Raw genomic sequence first — 21,188 nt, 5'->3', positions numbered from 1 at the left:
TCATGGCAAGTGATTGTTTTCATCAAATGGTTGAGTATGATTTTAAACCACTTTCAACAACATCACAGAGGGGAACACTAAACATACTGCATATACTGCACTAATGTGGGGAATAAAATCAAGGCCATTGGCATGACAAGCGGACATTCTTACCACTAGGTTACCTTAACAGATCATCACTGGAAGGCAAAGGACGAAAGTCATAGTGAAACAGTTCCCCAAATGAGCATGGTTCTTCTGCCAACATATCAAACCATTTTAATGTGGCCATCATCAGATTCAAGCGACTCAAGAAAAAACTTGTAAGTGAGCCAACAAACTGATTCCTCCGATATGAGGGTGTCTTATTCTAACCAACTCTTCATCGACGAAAAAATCCCCCAAGTTCACTATGTTTTATTACACTTCCTTATTCCTCCACAGCACTGCAGCATTTCAGAAAGGTTAAAAGCACCTGCCTTTAAGCAGCAGAACCAATCTATCCAGCTCTCACCTCAATCTCTGCATGTGACAGATTACCTGTTAACATGTAAATATAAGCCTTTCCCAGAATGATATGCAAATTAGATATGTGTCATTCATAGGCCTAACACCACAGTGTATTCATCCTAGTTCAAAGCAACCTTGCAATATTTGAACAAGCATTTTGATCCATTTTCTTTTTTATCCTTGCCATGGAAATATATTTTTGATCAATTACTTTGGCATTCTCCTGCATCTTTTTTTTGTCCACTGGTTTGTGTTTGAAGCTTTCAAAAACGTAATTACGATCAAGAAATACAATAACACGATACAAGATGTGTTGATTCTTCTCCTGTATGTAAACAGAACACCAAAACGTGATGATTTTCAAGGTGATCCACACAATAATCTATACTGATGGTTTGTTCAAGTGTATAATGCTCTTGTGCACATGTAATACCACTGACAGCATCCCTTACAAACCCATTCATAATTGATACATATCATGACACAAGACAACATCAAACAGCAAACACCTGCAACTGATTGAGTATGTGTGTTGTCAGTTTTTGTCAGTCTTTTGATGTCATTTTTACATTATTGGACCTGATACCAACTTCACATTTTAGGCAAAAGCATCAATAATTAACATTACCAGTTGTAATGAAATTGAATCAAGGCACTGTATAACAATTTTTCATACGTAAAAAAAAAATTACAAGGATGTGCTTGTTTTTGTAGATCACAATTTACTGAGCCAGATGAAAGAATAAGTTTATGCCGCTTTTAGCAATATTCCAGCAATATCAGGGTGGTGACAAGAAATTAACTTTACATTATACCCATGTGGGGAACTGAACTCAGTCTTCAGCGATAGCATTAATCTCTAGAGTACACCAAACTCCTGTGGCAGATACATTTTTTTTTAAGGAGTTTTATGTCAAATAATCATATGGTTTTTCAAACGAGGTTAAATACAAATCCATAAGAATCAGGGCAGTTGGGCTTTGTGTGTGCAACATGAATGAGTGAGTACACTTTTGAGTCACTTTTAACAATATTTCAGTAATATCACGGTGCGGGGACACCAGAAATGGGCTTCACACATTGTACTCGTCGGGAATTGAACCCAGGTCTTAACCACTAGGCTACCCCACCAACCCTAGGGTGCTCGATGAAAGGAAAATGAGCAAAGTTGATTCATACACCAAATTATATCTCAAACAGAACTTTTTCAATATCACAAGTCTTCAACTGCTGCAAAACGGAAGCTTCTTCAGGACATGTCCGACATGATCATCCAGCCTTGCTGCCCTTTATTGTTCAAATAGTCTGATGGCATGAAATGAAACAGATTATAAATTTTTCAAGACAGTTTGCAAACTGTGATCCGTTATTTAGTGTGGGATGTTTTATAAACACCAGTAATTTCACCATCCTGTGGGAGACTTGTCAAGCCCAGCACCAACGAGCTTGGATCTTGTTACTGGTGGCGATCGTGGAAATTTACTGGTCCTGTTCATTTCCTTTGAATGTCATATGCAGATGCAACACTGTGGCTGGGTTCTGCTTGGGATTGATGGCAAGCTTTGTGCACTAGAATGGAACCACCACTGCTTTGGGAGTCCCAGCCTCGGCCTCCAAGTTTTTGTCCAATTTTCTTGTTCGTCAACTTTAGCTTAATGAAAGATGTCATTGTCTCAACAACTGGACTTCTGCCTGTCTGATGCGGGTCAAATTGTTGATCAAGCATTCATTTTAATTGTTACTGTAATTGAAAATATTGAAGTATAATGTCTAATGTGAATCAATGGATGCTTGCACTGAAGAATGTTCGCTTCGCTATTGAGTTAATTCATAACCTGATTGCATTTATTGAAAAGCTTTCAATCAAGATTTTTTTTCATAAACTCCCTTTGACATGTGCGAATGACTTAACATGCATATACATTGATAAAGAAGAATTATCAGCATTAATTGATTTATAAATTATTAAGAAAAATTCCTATGAACCCCTATTTTGGTTGAATACTTGCAAAAAGAGCAAAGTATGCATTTGTTTCGGACTGAATGCTTAATGACAAGATCATGCAGCCAAGTCATATGATTCCCAGTCAATCATGTATTTGTAATGCTGCCAATCCTCTTAAAAGACTTAACTGAATTTCATCAAGAGTTGGGCTCCTCATAAAGTATTTAAGATGTATTCAGTGGTCGTGACTTGCTTCTCCAGGGTGTTCTGCTACATGGTCAGTTCGCGCCTTGTTGCCCCATGTCAGCTCTTTAATGCCAGCAACCACAATGTTCATTAAGCTGAAATTGTGTGAGGAGAAGCCGCCCGATAGCACTTAATAATTTACAAGTCGATCGTCTTTGAGGCACAATTTCAGTGGCCAAGCACATTAGCTGCCATCAAATGTCTATGGCTAGAGTTGATCACACCTACCTTTAGCCTTCACGTGTTTACACAAAATAAATGAGTGAATTGATTAGTATGTCCACATTCAATTGATTATGATACTGCTGACGCCTTTGTTTTGGCTTATTCAGAAGTGGACATTGACAAACACGACAGCAGTTGATATTGTTTTTCAAGACACACATAATGCTTAAGTCAACTCCTTTATGTAATTGTCTAGACCAGGCTATCAACTCTAAATGTCAACTGGGTCAACAAATTACTGAATAGATCAACACCAGTATCAACTGAATGCCGTAAAGATTGAAGAGATCAACACCAAATATCAACTGAGCAAACCACAGTTTCAATAGAGTGAGTGAGTGAGCCACAATTTTAGCTTCCCTGGTGACTATGAAGGTGTTGGCTTACTACTGTAGTAAAACCAAACTGAAGTTGAAAACCATTTCATAAATTATTTTATCATACAATGGGTAGTGTTCTCGGCAGGATAAAGCCAACAGATATTTTCGGTATCCGTTGGGGTCATGTACTATGCAAATTTTAGGGACTACTTTCACACTGTAAACAAACATGGTGTCACGCCCATCTATCCGCAAGCATGTCTAGATTGATGGCCGTGGTTACGGTACTGCGAGTGCCTTGATGAGAAAAAATTGTTGTCTTGAAATGATAGATGGGACTGATTACATAAAAGCTGACTGGGAACTACATGGCGTAACGCAGTCAAATGAGTGATCAGTAGAAAACTGCGTCACCGAGCTTGTGACGTCACGCATTACTACACACATATTTGTGACGTCATAGATATGCGGGCGTATCTCAGGAAGTTTGATTTCATGATCTGTGGCAAATGAAATCACATTTTTAAAAATTTTAATGTAAGAATGACATTGTATGATAAATAAATTATCACACTCGTGTGTTTTGAGATGGCTAATATTCTGCATCAGGAATAAACATTGTATTTAGCGAGGCTTGGCTCATTTGCATAGGTATCACCACATGACCCAAATGTTACCGAAAATATTAGTTGGCTTTATCCTGCCGAGAACACTACCCGTTGTATGACAAAATAATTTAAGAAATGGTTTTCAACTTTATTTTGGTTTAATACAGTAGTAAGTCAATAGTATTAGTTCCTAAAACACCCTCGCATGATAACCTATCTTAACAATCACATTTACAAACTGTACTACCGGACCTCTCACAAGTCAAACAATATGTAGCAGCAAAAATTTCTACAAGTTGATTTTGTCCCTGATAAACATTGGCTTCATCTGTCTGCCCAGAGTTGGGACAGGCAGTTAAAGCTTCTGTTTGATTGGTGTTAAAGGAGTAGGAAAACACTCTAAAAGTATTTAAGTTTTAAAGAAACACTTCAAAGACCCATACAATATAAAAGACATGCTCTAAATGATCTGGAAAAGACACTGAACACTTCAAAATACATATTCAATTTATGAGCACAACCTTAAAAGAGAATGTTGATTTTATTCAGATTTTATTTCGCTAGAACCGCTGAACAGTTTATCAAGGGTTCAAGTGTGCCAACAAAGTAATGGGTCGCTCATCTAGTTTATATTGTTATTGGAGCCTTAAAATCCTTTCAGATGTGTTGTACAATATATGCACAAGCCCAAAAATAGATTTTATACACAAGTGCATGATTGAGTTCAGTTTATGCAGCTCTCAGCAAAATTTCAGCTACCTGGCAGGGGTCTGTAAATAATCAAGCCTGGAAAAGACAACCCAGTGATCAGCAGCATGAGCATCGATCTGTGCAATTGGGAACCGATGACAAGTGTTAACCAAGTCATTGAGCCTGACCACCAAATCTCGTTCGATGCCTCTTATGACAAGGATGGGTTACTGAAGATCAATTCTAAATTGGACCTTCACAGTTCTTTTATACACGAGAGCAGGGTTATATGTTGCTGGACTTGTCGATAGAGATCACCATCCCTATACTGACTCCACAGATGACAGAAGAAGTAGATTCAAAACATACAATCTTTTCTCCAAATTGTATACCAACAGATGATTCAAATGTCAAACTAAAGTCAGGTTGAGTTATTTGTATAATGCCACTGTGAGCATTATTCAAGTTGTAGGAACCCTTAATTTGGATAAGATGTAGACTACCAGTTGTCCCATTTCGATTTTGTGGAAGTCGTTATGGTTGAGTAGGTTAGACAGCTGACTTTTTATGCTGGGAATTAGGTGCCTGACACTAACAGTTTGGGTTTGAATTCCAAATTGAACTCAACCCCACCCATGGCCAGGATGTCTTCACAACTTTAACGGCAATTCCAAATTCTGAGATTCCACTGAAGTGAAGGAAAAAGGAAAAATGGTATTCTTTCCACAATGTTTCAGGGATATCACAGAAAAGGACACCAGGCTTCACTCCTTGTACCAATTCTGGGATCTTGAACGTGGGTCTTTGGAGTGATACTTTATACCACTAGACTACAGCCCTAATTCTACAGAACAGTTCAGATGTAAATATCTCCAGTATCTGCTTAAAATCAAAATAGGAAATTCATACCATGGACTTACTTTCTCATTTGGACATTCTGATACAGCTTAAATATTGCTCCCTATAGCCCACAACCCTATTCACTCACTCAAAATGATGAAACGGACTTGTTCTGTTACAATTACATTAATCATACCAAAAAAAAGGTCTTTCACGCCATGAGAACCCTCTCAAAGCACCATTTCCTGTGAGATTTTCAAAAAAATGTTTTCAGTGTTCTAATATGTTCCCGCACATATGCGCAATTAATTACTCCCCATCTATTATGACTTCTCCATTTTTTGTATTTTCCGCTTAACGTTTCCCTAAGGTAGTGATCTATTCTTTGACGTTGGTAAGTAATTGGTTGCAGTAACGCAGTGTCTCATGGGACAAGGGGAGGAAACTCTTGTTGGCACTATTTCCCATACATTATTTGCTACGTGAAGAAATTCAACCAAATCAACAATTATTTATCAACACTGTATATCAACCCAAATCTTGATGATATCAGGGAATAAAATTATATATGGCACTCCAGAGAAAATGCACTTTTGAATCATCAAGTTGGATATCAGCTCTCATACTGAACCATGATCATGAAATCTCATCCAATGATAACTCATACACTGAGCATGAGTGAGTGAGAATGAAAGAAAGAAATGAAAGAAGGGGGTAGGAGAGAGGAAACCTTCAAAGGGTCAGTAAGAAATGACTACAACAGGATGAACTCGTGCTTGAACATGATCGGTCACTTCTTTGAACAGTGTTCCAGGTGCTTCATGGTGTATCAGGAAATAACAAGAATGGGTGGTGCTCATGCTGGGATTCAAACCTAGCCTTCTGCATGATGAACAAATGCATTCATCACCTGGCTACTGTTAAGTCTGTACCATGTTGAAACCAGTACTTCAAAACTAATCATCACAGTTAAACAAAGTAAGCAGGCAGTAATGAAAATGACAACAAATTCAAACGACTCAAGGGGAAAACATTTTTCATACATTGAATGCAGATTGTGGTAAACTATGTTGAACGCTGTACTAAGCAATATTCCAGGAAACTGGCAACAGAGTGTAAATAAAAGAACAAAGGCCTGACAATCCTGTGATTTATGTTGTTAGGGCTACAGTTGCGGTGAAATGACATGCACTCAAAAAAGTCAAAGGGTCCACCCTCCAATTATATTTAAGTGATTCTTATGACCAGCACAAGCTGCTGGGTCCCAGTTAAACAACACTGGAAAGTAATAAACCCTCTTTTCATTGTAGACTAGTCAAATGAAAAACAAAGTTTCTGCTGACTGAGGAGATTCTAGATATTTTCAACCTGACTCTGACAACAAGGACAAGACCTCTCTGCCATCATGGTTTCGATCAGCATCAACAGTAAAACCAGAAGCCGCCCACAAACAAAACCTTTCGCTGGCATTGCCATTCATCTCGATTATCGCTGCATTCAGTAGGCTGTCAATCCAAGATTCCTTCCTGTGACACTCAAGTCAAACTTAATTTGAGTGATAATCCAGTTTGTTTTCTACTAAGAGTGTTATCCATCACTTAATTACCCATGGGCAAAAAAATCAAACCATACGAATGCATAGCATAGCTGTGGACCTGTTAAACGTGGATGTAGTGCGCTCTCTTTTTACATCGTTACCCATAAAGGTTAAGACATGCTGACACTCTTAACCATAAATTAGATGTAAAGGTATATTTGCTTCCTACTTATCCACGACTTGAATCTAAAAATCATTCATACATACATATATTTCAATCTTCTTGAATAAACATGACTTTATGGACGAAGTAAGAAAAATTCTGAATAAACAAATTAAACAAACTATATTAACTCAGTTAGGTCACTGATGAGCATTAGAAAATGGATTCCATAACGCAGTCAGCATGATGACTTCGCGCTGGAGCAGCACATCACGACCAAGGCGGACATACATTCTGAGGCTCCCAGGTGGCTGGGCTACACATACTAATGTCGACATTATCTCAAGACGTCTTCTCTCCTGGGACCTGGGCCTGAAGAACAATCTCTCCCTAACACCATTGCCTGCCTCAGAATCAAAGTGCTTGTTCAACCAATCAAAATTTCTCCTGTGTGTCCATTTTTGTTGCAGATAATTTGACAGAATTCTCATCTTTTACTGCTAGTGACTGCGCATCAGCTGCGTATTAACTCAATCACAAAATACGATCACATCGCTGAATAGGTTCGGTAAAAGCCCACAGATACGTACTAAATGCCACAACTTCTGTGCTGGTATTAGGTGGGGAGAAGACTCAAGTGTCCAATGCATGATATGCCACATATTAGACAGTTTCCGAAGAGTAACAAATTCAGTCTAATTGACAACCTCACGTATGAAGATTTTTTTTATCTTCCATACCAACACAAGCACTCTGATCTGTATAAATTTCACACGTAAGTTGACATGTTCACCACCATTGTCTCAATGTTTTCTTTAAAGTGGTCTGTCATTGGATAATGAACAAACCAAAGGTCACAAACACTACTTAAAACCAACAAAGAACTCTTTACAGTTTAACTAAATGCTTGTTGTTCATCCAATGAAAGAAACAATGCTTTTTCAGACAAAAAACAACTTCAACGACAAGTAAATTTTTTTACATAAGTGTCTTAAATCCATTTTAAAAGACTTCAGACCAAATCACAAGAACTAACAAGGTACAGCATTCAAATTACTCCTCAGTTATATGTCATTTATTATTTGATCACGTCCAATCTTTCAGGCTTTTATTGAAACCTTCAACCAACTCTTGAAATTGCCTTCATTTCAAGCATTTTAAAGCAAAGAGCAGTTTTTCTTCCACAGAAACACTTGACTCAAAGGGAAATAACCACAGTCTTTCATCCTAAACACGAAGCGCAATATCACAATATCGATTTCATAAAATTTAAGGACACTTTCCCCATACAACAACAGATATTACAAAAACAGTACTGAGTATTTGGTTCAAAGACCAAATTCAGGCCTTTCCCTGTTTTGGATCAAAGATCATAATGGGTTTTGATACCTTCTCTCCTTGACAGCTGATAAATAACATGGAGTGGTTGTGCGAACATGATACTTTCAATAAGGGGTGAAGGAAATGCATAATCGACAAGAGTGTCACTTTGTTACCGACGATGGTCATTATCAATTAATGCACTTCAACATAAACAATCAAAGCGATGGATCTTTTCTATCACATTAGCGTATTATTTTCAGCACGGTTCTACAAATACCTGTAACTTGGTATTGGATAAATGAAACTAGGTATTGGATACAAGGCCGTTGAGAAAAGGAAACATCGGTAGTACCGATCAATGCAGGTGTGTTACTGTTGATTGAGCTGGTCAATGCACTGATGATCCCCTAATGGACTTGCATTCACTATCATCTTTCGATCTAGCTGAACAATGGCTGCTCACATTATCAAACAGGGAAAGCAATCTTGTTTCGCTTTGAAAGGTATGAACTCTAGTTGTCCCAGTTTATTAATATTTATTTTGGTCAATTAAGATTACCTAATGTTTGAATATGAGGATGTAACGATCTACTGATGAACAATGACTTACATCCTTTATGAAGTCAGAATACTTTCATGCCAATATTCCATCTCTATTACCTATGAGGGTGAAAATATTGGGGTTCATATTTTTTCATACAGTGTCCTAGGGCAAAATATCACTTTGTAATGGTGACATGATGTTATGAACAATGCTATGACGATTGACGTCATGTTTCTTGCATGATGTTTCGTTATACATGTGACACCCATACTCACCACACATGATACAATATTGATGAGATATGCAGTTTTGTATCATCATTTAAAGAGTAAAGTATACCGGTAAGATATATCTGTTGCTTCAGACTTGATTTTATTAATACTCTAGGGATAATTTGAAACATCCAATCAATGAGGTGGGTGTGTTTCTTAAAATGACAGTGTCATAATAGATTTGGTTTAGATAAATTATCAGATGGATATCGATGTTGATCAAAACATGTTGATTACAAGTTACATCTGTATAGTTAACACAGTAACAGATACATCGAGTGCGCAATCTTGTAAAAAATAAAAATTTTCTAGCCTGTTCATAGTCTAAGATCCCTAATCGTTCAATTAAACCAAGAATATTACGAATACAAGTCTAATATCACTTTATCTTGTACAGCAGTCGTTCGTAGGATACAGCTCTATTTCCTTTTGCCTTGAAGGCATAGTATTGGTTGTTAATGCTCTAATCCAGCATGCAGACATTAGTGTGTGTGTGTTTGCATGATCTAGGCTCAGAGACAAACATCAAGCTAATACAATAAATACTGATTAGAATAGGGAGACAGCAGAAGGATAAAGCTATAGTGATTTCCGTTAATGGAGGGGATATTTAGACGAGGTGAACAACCGTCCTGACCAGGAGCAAGAGGGCCTCCATTGATATGTGACAAGTTGGTTTGTATGCGTCTGAGTGGAGGTACAATCCAGACTCCAGTCATTGCCCAGTTGTTAGACTAGGACTTCCGCGGTGGCCGCGCTCCAACTACCAACACGCATGTGGTGCTTGACAGGATATCCTGCCTAGGACGCCGTCATTGGATTTGAGGTGATGATGAGACATTCTGCCAGATGAAGCCGAGCTTGGCGCTTCCTTTGATTCAATTTCATCGATGAATGCATCCTAGAGTAATTGATTTTTACCTCTACCATGCATATTGGGTTGAGTCTCTGAGGCTGTGCTCAAAGGGAGGTAACTCTAGCCTACAGCATCTATGACCCACCTCTGTGAACTATACATGGACACAAGAACAGATGCTAGTATTGATTCTGTATGTTAATCTTGATTTTAATGCCTCTATAAAAGACATTTATCAGCTTGTAAAATATTATGTATAGCAAGGCAATCAAAATATTTTGCCCAAGGCTGCACTCATGTTTTTTTTAATTTAAGCTTTTCCATAAATCCTATTAAAATGTGGTTTATAAAAAGTTTTATCAATAAAAAGAGTAATGAAAGAAATGGCGATATGGGAAAACATACATTTCCAAGCACACAGGAAATAAAATGTCATCAAACATTTTCCACTGCAATATTTCTAAATAGCTAACACATGCAATATACTTCCTTATGGCGGAAACAAAACACTTTTCTATCCTAACAGAATGCTGAACAAAAACTGTCAATGCAAACTGATATTCCTGACCAAAATATTATCAAAACGCTTTTCAAGTGAGAGTGGAGGAAAAGCAGAGGGAAGTCGACTTTGGTGTCTGTACTTCCTGAGGATAAAGGATATGACATGACTTTGATAACAGGCTGACATTCGGCTTTCGATTTCACAAAGTTCAGGCAAGACCTGGCTGCCTTTCACTCCACTCTTCAATGGCAAAGCAGCTTGATTGACCAGCTCAATTCAGCATACCCCCATTGAAGGCCGTGGCCCACTGACTGGCAGTGATGTCGTGGCCGAGACAGATATTTTAACGCGCGTTTCACAGCAAATGACAGAGCTGCAGCATTTAGGATATATTCTGTCAGATTGACATTGGCCCTTCGCGCCCCGCCAACCCGTGTCTTTCCAGCTCGCTTGATTCCTCGCAGTGACAGTTGACAGAACACACTATTACCAGAGCTATTGTTAGAAAACACATTATTGATTATTGTAAGTGAATTATTCCTCATGTCTTCATGGCTACAAACACCTCATGGATTAAAAGACAAATGCATTGAGCACCTAAAACCAGAAACATCTGCGAAACTGCTACTGAGCTGTCATTCCTGTCCCTTCCGATATCTCGTACCTGATCAATCGTAACACAATAACTGTTTCATTGTGCTCTAATGTTATTCACCAAAGTTGTTTATCCTCACCATTACACAAAACATTATCCAGACCAGCATATTGTTTCGCAGCTTTTGAATTTTCTCGTGCCTCGGTCAATTTATTTTGAATAACAATCGAATGATGCTGAAAATCTTCTCTGAAATCTTAAGAACTTCTGATCATATAAAGCATCTCTGCTTGTCACAAAGAGGGCATCGAGTATAGATTTGTGTAAATATATTTAAATAGAAAACACACTGGTGGTAAAACTCAATATCTTAGTGACAAGAATGCTACTTCAGAGGTTATACTCCATATTAAAGTTAATACAGGATAATATATCACAGGAACAGAATAATGACCCCCCCTCCACCTTCTCTTTATATTCCTTTGGCACATGGTTTGCAAAGTAGCCCTAACAACACTGTTGGAAAACCCAGCTGATGACTCACAGATACATTACAACATAGGAATCTTACTTATTGCAACACAAAGGGCTGTTATAGTTGAGATACTCTGTGGAATTTCATCACTGTAACCATGGAAACGGACATTTTTACCCTTAAATTTTCATGTCCAAAGCAGATGGTTGAAAATTGCCAACACAAATGAACTATTTTCTCACACATGAAGAGAACAACCTTCAAAGTTTATACCATGTAAAATGTCAAAATAAAATATTCAAAATTTTCAACAAAAGGGATCTGAATGCTGCAGAGAATGGGAATCGATGCCTTCAAACAAGCTCTGCATCACCCTTTTGCACACAGTGATTAATGGGAGATAATCTGCCTGGCTCACCATCACCAAGCATAGAAATGGGAATTCTCAAGCTTTGGAGAACAGAGTAGAAAAGAGACCTCTTGGAAGAAGATCCAACAAATTTGACTCAATCCTTAAACCATTAACATACAGGCCCAGTTCAAGACCAACCGGCTTCAAACGAATCTTATTACATGATTTCATTCTGCATAACAAACCCTTTTGGAATCCTCTTTGGGAGGATGATACTTCCTTTCAACTTCATTATCATCAGACATGGTTGCAATAGCAAAATGGTGTTATGAACACACTCGCAGTGCTTATCTGGGACAACTTTCCAATATCAGAACACACACGAGTCTCATGGAAAACTTGTATCACTTCACATTTGGTTTCATCAACAAGACTACTGCAAGTTTAATGGATTCTGATCAAACCACATGGTAGTATAAGAAACTGTTCAATAACTAGATTATGCAGATTGTATAGTATTTCCAAGTTGCCTATAAATAGCAGACTCGGCACAGTGCCCTCAAGCTTGTATGCTGTTATCTGAAACAATAACACAAAATACAGGATGTGATTCACTTACAAATATGGACAATGCTGTACTGGGATACGAATTGTATCGCACCCATATCTGGTGCTCCTGAACTCTTTGATTGGTGTTTCCAGTCAGAACCATTATCTCTGAGAACACAATTTCCTACTTATGCCAGTCTTGAATGAGTAAGTATGGTTTTATGCCGCTTTTGGCAATATTCCAAAAGAATCATGGTGGGGGAACTCCAGAAATAGGTTTGACACATTGTACCCATGTAGAGAATCAAACCCTGGTCTTCAGCATGACAAGTTGACACTTTAACCATTAGGCTACCCAACCACCCGTATATGGATTTAAGTAGAAACGGGTACAATACAATTTACATACAACAACAATACTTATATTTCAAAAGTGGATTTTCTGCCAACATATGTATGTGAATCACAACCCTTGGTCGTTTTGTACTTATTTCAGATGATATATTATATGGAAAAAAATGAACTTGGGTGTACTGTGCCAACTATTACCAACACTAAAAAATTCTCCTCACCTAGACGCCAATGACTTTGATTACGGTCATGCAGTCACTGCCAAAATAATAACTACATTTCCTAGGCAAATAAAAGACACTTCATTAATCACAGCATATTCTTTTCCTTATTCATTTCCTCTCAAGTAAGAATGACAAAGACTTACACATTTATCCTCTTCCCCACCAAATATCTATATCCGAATCCCTGGTGGAAAATGACCAATTGTGTGGGCTATTTTTGTACCTTAACTAGAAGAAATTAAATAACTTCTCCTTTGATCAATTATTAACCCATGTTCCACTTTGTGCCTTACCCCAAACACTGACAGGTTCCTAGAATAATGTAAGTATAGATAGTCCAAACCAAATTAAATGGAGAACACTAGAGTTTGATAGTGATTCCTTCGGGAAGTCCAGACATGCAAGTCTGTCTGTTCGCTTAGCTGGGTCAGTACCTACTGAAGTCAGTGGACATCACAAGACTGGTCTACATTGGGGCAATGTGGCATTCTGTGAGAACTCAGGTGTCCTGTTAGAGTACATGTAGTGCACACATTTGACATAAGGGTTGCATGATCAAATGGCGTAATTTAATTGAATGTGTGCATTTTAGGAATACTGAAACCTGATTGGTGAGTTAAAGAATTGTGATGTCTGTGTTGGCTGAGAGAGTCAATTTGGGTAATATGCCATTTTAGCAATATTCCAGCAATATCATGTACTGGGACACCAGCAATGGTTTTCACACATTGTACCCATGTGGTGAATCAAACCTGGATCTTCAGCGTGATGAGTGGACTCTTTAACAACTGGGCTACCCTACTGCTCCACAATAACTATGAATAATGAATCTGATACTTAGGTATCATATTCCTACAAACTTTCCTTTATGCCCTATGTGTACAACATTAAAGGCTATTGAATCAATAAAACAAAGAAGACTGAGCAGAATATGATAACATACGAAAGACCTGTGTCTCTCATTCAAACAAGTGTACACATAACATTTTCTTTTCTTGGAACATTTTGCTACTTTAACAAAACATGCATCACTCATTCAGAAAATCCATAAATAAATCACTGTCACCATTGCACACCGGCCACGTTAAATTGCATATACTATTTTCCCAATGACATACAAGTGTTATTGTTGCTGTAAAAGAACCATTAGTGATTTTTGCTCCAGGCAAACTTTGACATTACTGTATCACCGAAGTCTACATTATCAAATAAGAGAATTTCATTACAATAGCATTTTTGACGACTATATCACAACAGACAGCGAGACTCAAAACAAATTCATTTCCATAATTTGGAAAACCTTTTTCTCAAAGACCACGCAACTTTGGCTTATTATATTTCACTCCCAGATGTGTCTGAAAACTAAAAATAATCTAACAAAAGAGAGCATGTGTCAGAACTGAAATGAGAATTAAGAACACAAGTGTCAAAAAGCATTTTTTTCCTAACATCAAAAAATAATCAAATGGCTACAACAACCACCTGAAAAGATATTGTCATTCCAAGCCTCAGATCTAAGTTTATATTTCACCTGTACAGGGCACACAGGTACAAAATAAACTAAAACACATGAAAATTGTCACATAAAATGGGCAGAATCCTGGAAACAATTGTTCATGATGCTGAAAAGGAAGGATTCTAGACACTGAAATTCATGTGCTGAAAATGAAAACCTTAATGCATGTATGTATTACAATGGTAATATGCCTTATCAAAAAAAAAGCATGGCAATTAATGCATTAATATTTTTACTTACTCGTCCCATGCAGTTCCGCTTGTTCATTGCCGCTAACGCAGACGCAGCTGCGCTGTGCTCGTAGAATTCTACGAACGCATAGGGGTCATTTCCAGGCTGCAAAAGATACAAAAACATCAATAAAGATCAGGAAAATGATTTCACAGACGCAAACAAATATATGTCTACCGCCAAAAAATCCATACACTCACCTACCTAAATACACGGAATTGCGGTGCGATACCCTCAAGGAAGGACAATGTTGACTCTTTAAAGTCAGCCACAATGCCAGACCAATTGGGCAATATCTGAACCTGTACAACATCTAATCAGCCGATTACCTGCGGTTCTAGTACGAGTTTCAAGACCTCCATTTGCTAAACGGATTGGGCATGTGTACCATCGAATGGGGACGTAGACGAGAATCCTAGCATAGGAATAATGGCAGGGACAATTTGATTTGTCTTGATTGGCAAGATTGTTGTGTCAGCTAACAACCTATTTAGCCTCTCCTGACAGAAAGCCCATCACTAAGAAGCTCAGTCCCGACTTGTGCTGACATTTCTCTTACAACATAAATCTTTATCAACTTTACCAAGCTTACGACACTCGCAATAAGAATACGAGTTAGGCAAAACATTGAAAATGGAAAAGGCATTTTTCAGTATCTACAGGCCACATCCTAGCCTAAGGCTACAGATTCAGTGATGCTTCAGTTACCTCTGTTATAGCAAGAATTAATCAATGCTGAGTAAAGGTATTTCACATGATAGTGTTTCCGCTTGTTGGTGTGGAATGAAAGCTTATACTGATGAAGGTTTTGAGACACTTCCCCTGTTGTGAAAACCAACATGGTGTGTGAGTGAGTGAGTAAGTAAGTTTCACGCCACTTTAGCAGTATTCCAGCAATATCCTGGAGGGGACTAAAAAGGGCTTCACACACTACCTATGTGGGATGCGAGTACTTGTCGTAACAAGTGAATACTTTAACCACAAAGCTACCCCTACCGCGCCCCAACATAATGTAAAAAGCTAGAAACACAATCTGGGATTATCACATGAGATCTCTAAGGGACACAACTCTGTACCATGAGACACTAGAGACAGTACCAACCATGACCCGTCACATGGCAATATGTTTGTTTGTGCATGTGTATGTGGGCGTATATATTTGCATAGCTCCTAACTCAGCTATATTCCAGCTATATGACGGCAGTCTGCACATAATCAAGTCAATATAAGACAATTCAGTCATTGACACAGTTACTCCAAATCTAAGCTGAAAGTCACTTATGATGCATGCAACAATCACAAACAAACTGCAGATGATATTCAACAAGTCAACATCACACTATTCAAAAACTGTAGAAAACATTTATGTATTACATTGAAAAGGGAGCTATTTGGGCAATTTAACCTTTCTTCTTTTTTGAGACACCAGTAATCTGGAACGTTGTATTTGACCAGTTCATAAACTTCAATATTGGAACAATAAATCCTTTTAGGATATTCAAGTGCATATGAGTGTGTGTATGAGTGTGTGTGTGCAAGGACATGCACTGATTTTGGTGTGTACAAGTTAGAGTCTAACGTGATTTGCGTTTCTGCAAGGTCAGTACATGTTCCATTCATGTGTATCTCACTTAAAAAAACGACGTAAGAATTCAACTAAAACACATGCCCTTATAAAGATTGAAAATAATAGTTAATATCTGGTTCTGGTGACCACAAATAACAAACTGAATTCAGTACAGCCATTATCCCGCCTTGCGTCTGGCTTCAGTTTACAGACTTCCCAAATACCGATGAAGTGTTGCTGACTGCTTTGTAAAATAATATTCCTTCAGCTATTGGACGCACTGAAGCCTACGACTTACACACGAAGGTGCCAAGTTATTCAACAACTGTGAAGGTATTGTCAGCCATCAAAAGGCTCCCTCAGGCTTTGGAAACAGCATTTTAATCAGGGTATCCTTCAATTCTTTTATATCAAAACATTAGCACTGTGATAAGGATCATATGCTTGTCATCCCGAACATTCAAAGACAAAGAAAAGGGTTTCAGTTTTCTTTGGCAGTTCCATTTTAGCATCTGAGACTCAATGAAGCAATGGCTGAAAGATGCCTTGATTCCCAGATTAATCAAATTATGCCAACCTGCTTCAATTTTATTACTCAACACACTTCAAATTTCAGTGAAATGATGTCTAAACGTCATGATTTCTGAGCTAAAAACTAAAAAGAATTATCATCATTATTACTGGAACTTGGGTGAGAATGATATCAATTTCAACTAACCAGCAGGACAGCAACAAACTGATTCCTGCACCACTATAGCGTACTCTCATTACTTGTCAAAATTGCAAACTATGAGAGGTTTTCTGAATTTTTACAAATTGCAATTTATATGACCTTTCAAAGATATTATCCTGTGTTTGGTTAATATAAAACACTATGTGGCAGATATTGTGAGTTTTTCCCCCATCTTATTGACATTATGTGACCGTTAAACAATAAGCAGAACATGTAATTCTTTTATGCCATTACCTGTGGGAATAGAAACAACTTTAGTTTGACGTGTGCTTTTATGTTTCTCAGTGGAATCGTGCTTCTGTAAAAGTGATGATAAACATTTTTCTGGAGTTTGGTATTAAAACGATATCCATAAATCTTATTATGCACATTCCTATGAGAGTTGGAGGATGGCTTTTTACATTATTGTGCCAATCTTTCCACTGTATCCAAACACTACAGGTCAAATAATCTCAAGTTATTGAACTGCATATTTTCGGCTGAGTCAAGTGTCAACATATGACTGGGTGTAAACAACAAAAAAAACATGACAGTAGACTCCGACAAATGTTGAATAAACAACTGCTATGGCTTAGGTGTTTGAGCCACCAACTATAAGTGGTTAGCTGGTTTGTTGTTAAATACCCCATACAGTAATATTTTAACTACGTGGTGGCTGACTATGAGTGAGTGAATACTACCATGCCCATGACTATACATACACAAACCATTAAGAAGAAACAAACCCAGTGTTGTGCCACATTTGAGCCACATGGCTTACCCATCATGTCCTCAACAAATGTATCTGAAGAGACTGTTGAACATACAACCAATAGGTACATGTATTACTTCTATGTGATTTAGCCAAGTAGTTCAAGTGTTGGCTTGCCATGCCGAAGACTCAGGTTTGATTCCCCACATGAGTAATGAGTGAAGCCATTTCTTGTGTATAGTGATTTTGCTGGAATATTGCTAAAACCGGCATTAAGTCATACTCACTCATTTCATGTTGTTGTTCATAACTGTGAGAAACTGAGTGAGTGAGTGAGTGAGTGAGTGAGTGAGTGAGAGTGAATTTTCAAGTAGTATTCAGGGGAAGGGGGAAAGGAAGAGACGCAGACACATGAAACAGGCTTCACACATTGTACCCATGAAGGGAATCAATCAAAGGTTTTCGGCATGACCAGTGAATGCTTTAACCACTACCCCTACGCCCATCACAACCCAAGAGAGAAACAATGATTCAAACAATTGACTATATGTTCCTGTCAAGCCCAATGGAATTATTTCAGCACTTTGTGAGTTTTTGTCACTTTTTTTAGCAATCCTCCAACCGTATCATGGAGGGAGAGCCAGAAATGGACATCACATTTGTAACCATGTGGGGAATCAAACCCGGGTCTTCGCTGTGACAAGCAAACGCTTCAATCACTAGGTTCCCCAACCACCCTTTTCAGCACTGTGAATTGTTCCACACAACAAAACTTATTCTGGATACATGCAAATAGAAAACTATTGTCATTGTAATTAGTTCAAGGCTGGAGGCAGTGATTACTACTGAACAGAGAATCAAGCAAATTCTCAAAATCTTGCATAGAAATGGACGTGTAGCCTGAGGAAGTCTGACTTATACTGACATGTATCAAAAGTGCTCAAAGAAGAGTTGACACGTTACCACCATTCAGGTGTGGAAACATGCTTGTTGTAAGATGCAACTAACTGGATGGGTGGTCTGGTTTGCTGACATCATAACACCTTGTGAAGATTGATGCTCATGCTGTTGATCACTGTCTGGTCCAGACTCCATTATTTAGAGGCCATATAGCTGGAATGTTGCTGGATTGGGCATTAAACAAACAAACAAACCACCTTCTTCCACTGAAGGCAAATACATCAAGTGCTTGTCAATAACACCTAAGGGAAGTTCAATTCCATACAAGGATAAACGTCCCAAGTTGCTACTTGATATCCTCCTCATGATACTGCCACAGGCAAACCTCTCTCCTCCTCCCTGTTACAGGACCAAACATGGCAGCATCACAATGAGATGTATAACAATCTCTAAGTCTATTTACAGCCCTTCTCAGCAATGTTCACCAGCAGGGCTCTATGTATATAAGATAATAGTACCATCAATCAAACCCAACAGGGCTGTCTTTAGCCAGGTCCATTATCAATACAGTGTGTAATTTCCGTACAAAACTGTGAATCAATCAAACTTTCCTGAACCCCATAAAAACATACATGCGATCTTCCTCAGCCTGTGTCAAAATGGAAATGTCCAGGCCATGTTCAACGCTTCCAATGAGACACTCTGCCGAGATAATTTTGTCAAAAATGTTTACAACGCTCTTACTCCCACGGTTTCGTAATGTTGTGGTAGCACACTCAAGATCAACCCATCACACAATGCTGTTTGACTGGTTAAACCAACAGGGTTCGACAGACTTATGAGACAACCCATTACCCAGTACTTGCTGCTTCACTGGCTAAAACAACAGGGTTCAATGGACTTACGAGATAACCCTTTACACAGTACTTGCTGTTTCACTGGCTAAAACAACAGGGTTCAACTCCTGAGAATATCATGTTTCACCACTCTCAATCTTTCAGCTAACACTGAAGACATGATTAATCATTAAACAATACTCTTGACAATTTTTCTTGGTCCAGATGATCACTGTGGGGACTGAATATTAACCTACCATGTCACTAGAAAAAAGAATTGCCTCAGTTTGTTTTTAGTCAAATGAGCTACTTCATCTATTTCAGATTGCATTGGGACGCGTGAAGGTCCCGGGGTAGATTAGGCCTTCAGCAACACACGCTGGCCATAAAAGACGACTGTGCTTTTCGTAAGAGACGACTAATGGGATCGGGTGGTCAGGTTTACTGACTTGGCTGACACGTCATCGGTTCCCAATTACGCAGATCGATGCTCATGTTGTTGGTCACTGGATTGTGTATATAGCTGGAATATTGCTGAGTGTGGCGTAAAACTAAACTCACTCACTCAGGTTGTATTGGCTTAGGAGGGAATAGTGAGACTGATTTGGACACACCGTAATGCATTACAGGTGACCCAGTTCTTATATGAATGTTCTTGTATATTCATATAAGTCCATTAACATGTACCCAAGTATGTTGATCCATTGGTACAAGCGCTTGATGTGATGCACAATTATAATTATTTACGTGATTATCAACACACAAAGCAACTTTGAGCAAAAATGAAAAAGAAAGTCTCAAAGAAATCACCATAGGAACAAGGTCATTTCAGTGTTTGTGTATCAACAAAAAAAATATTGAAAACAAAATGTACCTTTCGATTTAAATTTCTACACTGCATTATTTAATTTTCAAATCAATAATTATCTGTAATTCTTCCCATCAACAATATCTCAATGACTGGTCTTTTCAACCGGCCCTAACTTTATTTCTCCTGGCTGTCCAGGAGAACTATGTAGTAAACATAGAATATGTGTTTTGTCTTGAAATATGAAAATTCATGCAGTTGCTGTACGTAACTGCTGTTTTCACTGCATGAAACACATGGACTTTGACTTGCACAAGGTTTCTTCGATAGCAGTTTTGAATAGTATTTTGGAACATCAGACTAAACCAGTCATGCTTTCGATGACATCCTCTCAAATTAGTATTGGATCTTAACCTACAAGCAGCTGAAGAACTCGCCTGCTGATAGGCTGCATTTGCAATGCCTATCATTAGTATTTCCTTTTTGTCATAATAGGGTTATATCACTGTGACCAGTGAACCAACTGTATACAATCCTCAGAAACACAAACAGAATGAAAGTGGAAATAGATTAGTGAAAGTGTTGTGGGTTTAATTTATAGACCACTGCGTAACAAAGTCAGTAAACAATCAAGCTAGAACCAGACATTCCAGTGATTCCATCTATCTACACAACTGGGACACACTATAAAAAGCTGAAGGTCTGACCACCCAACTCTGTTTGGGGCCTCTGAGAAGAGCATTAGTTGTTGAAGCCCAATTCTACTTAAACACAATCTCAAATAATCTGTTTCTTTATTC

General features: G+C 38.2%; 1 protein-coding gene across 8 annotated transcripts in view; it reads right to left on the bottom strand.

Annotated features, from left to right (window-relative positions):
* LOC137265983 (nucleolysin TIAR-like) overlaps positions 1-21,188 on the bottom strand; it is a 202,271-nt gene that overhangs the window by 159,415 nt on the left and 21,668 nt on the right. For all 8 annotated transcript variants that reach the window (XM_067801475.1, XM_067801473.1, XM_067801471.1 and 5 more), the window contains exon 4: positions 14,863-14,958. In XM_067801475.1, the coding sequence (XP_067657576.1) occupies positions 14,863-14,958 (96 nt within the window). The remainder of the gene's footprint in view (positions 1-14,862; positions 14,959-21,188) is intronic.

The sequence above is a fragment of the Haliotis asinina genome, chromosome 15 (assembly GCF_037392515.1).
Source record: "Haliotis asinina isolate JCU_RB_2024 chromosome 15, JCU_Hal_asi_v2, whole genome shotgun sequence".
In the NCBI taxonomy this organism is placed as follows: domain Eukaryota; kingdom Metazoa; phylum Mollusca; class Gastropoda; order Lepetellida; family Haliotidae; genus Haliotis; species Haliotis asinina.
Note: the sequence above shows the minus strand (reverse complement) of the source record. Positions and strands in the feature narration are given on the sequence as shown.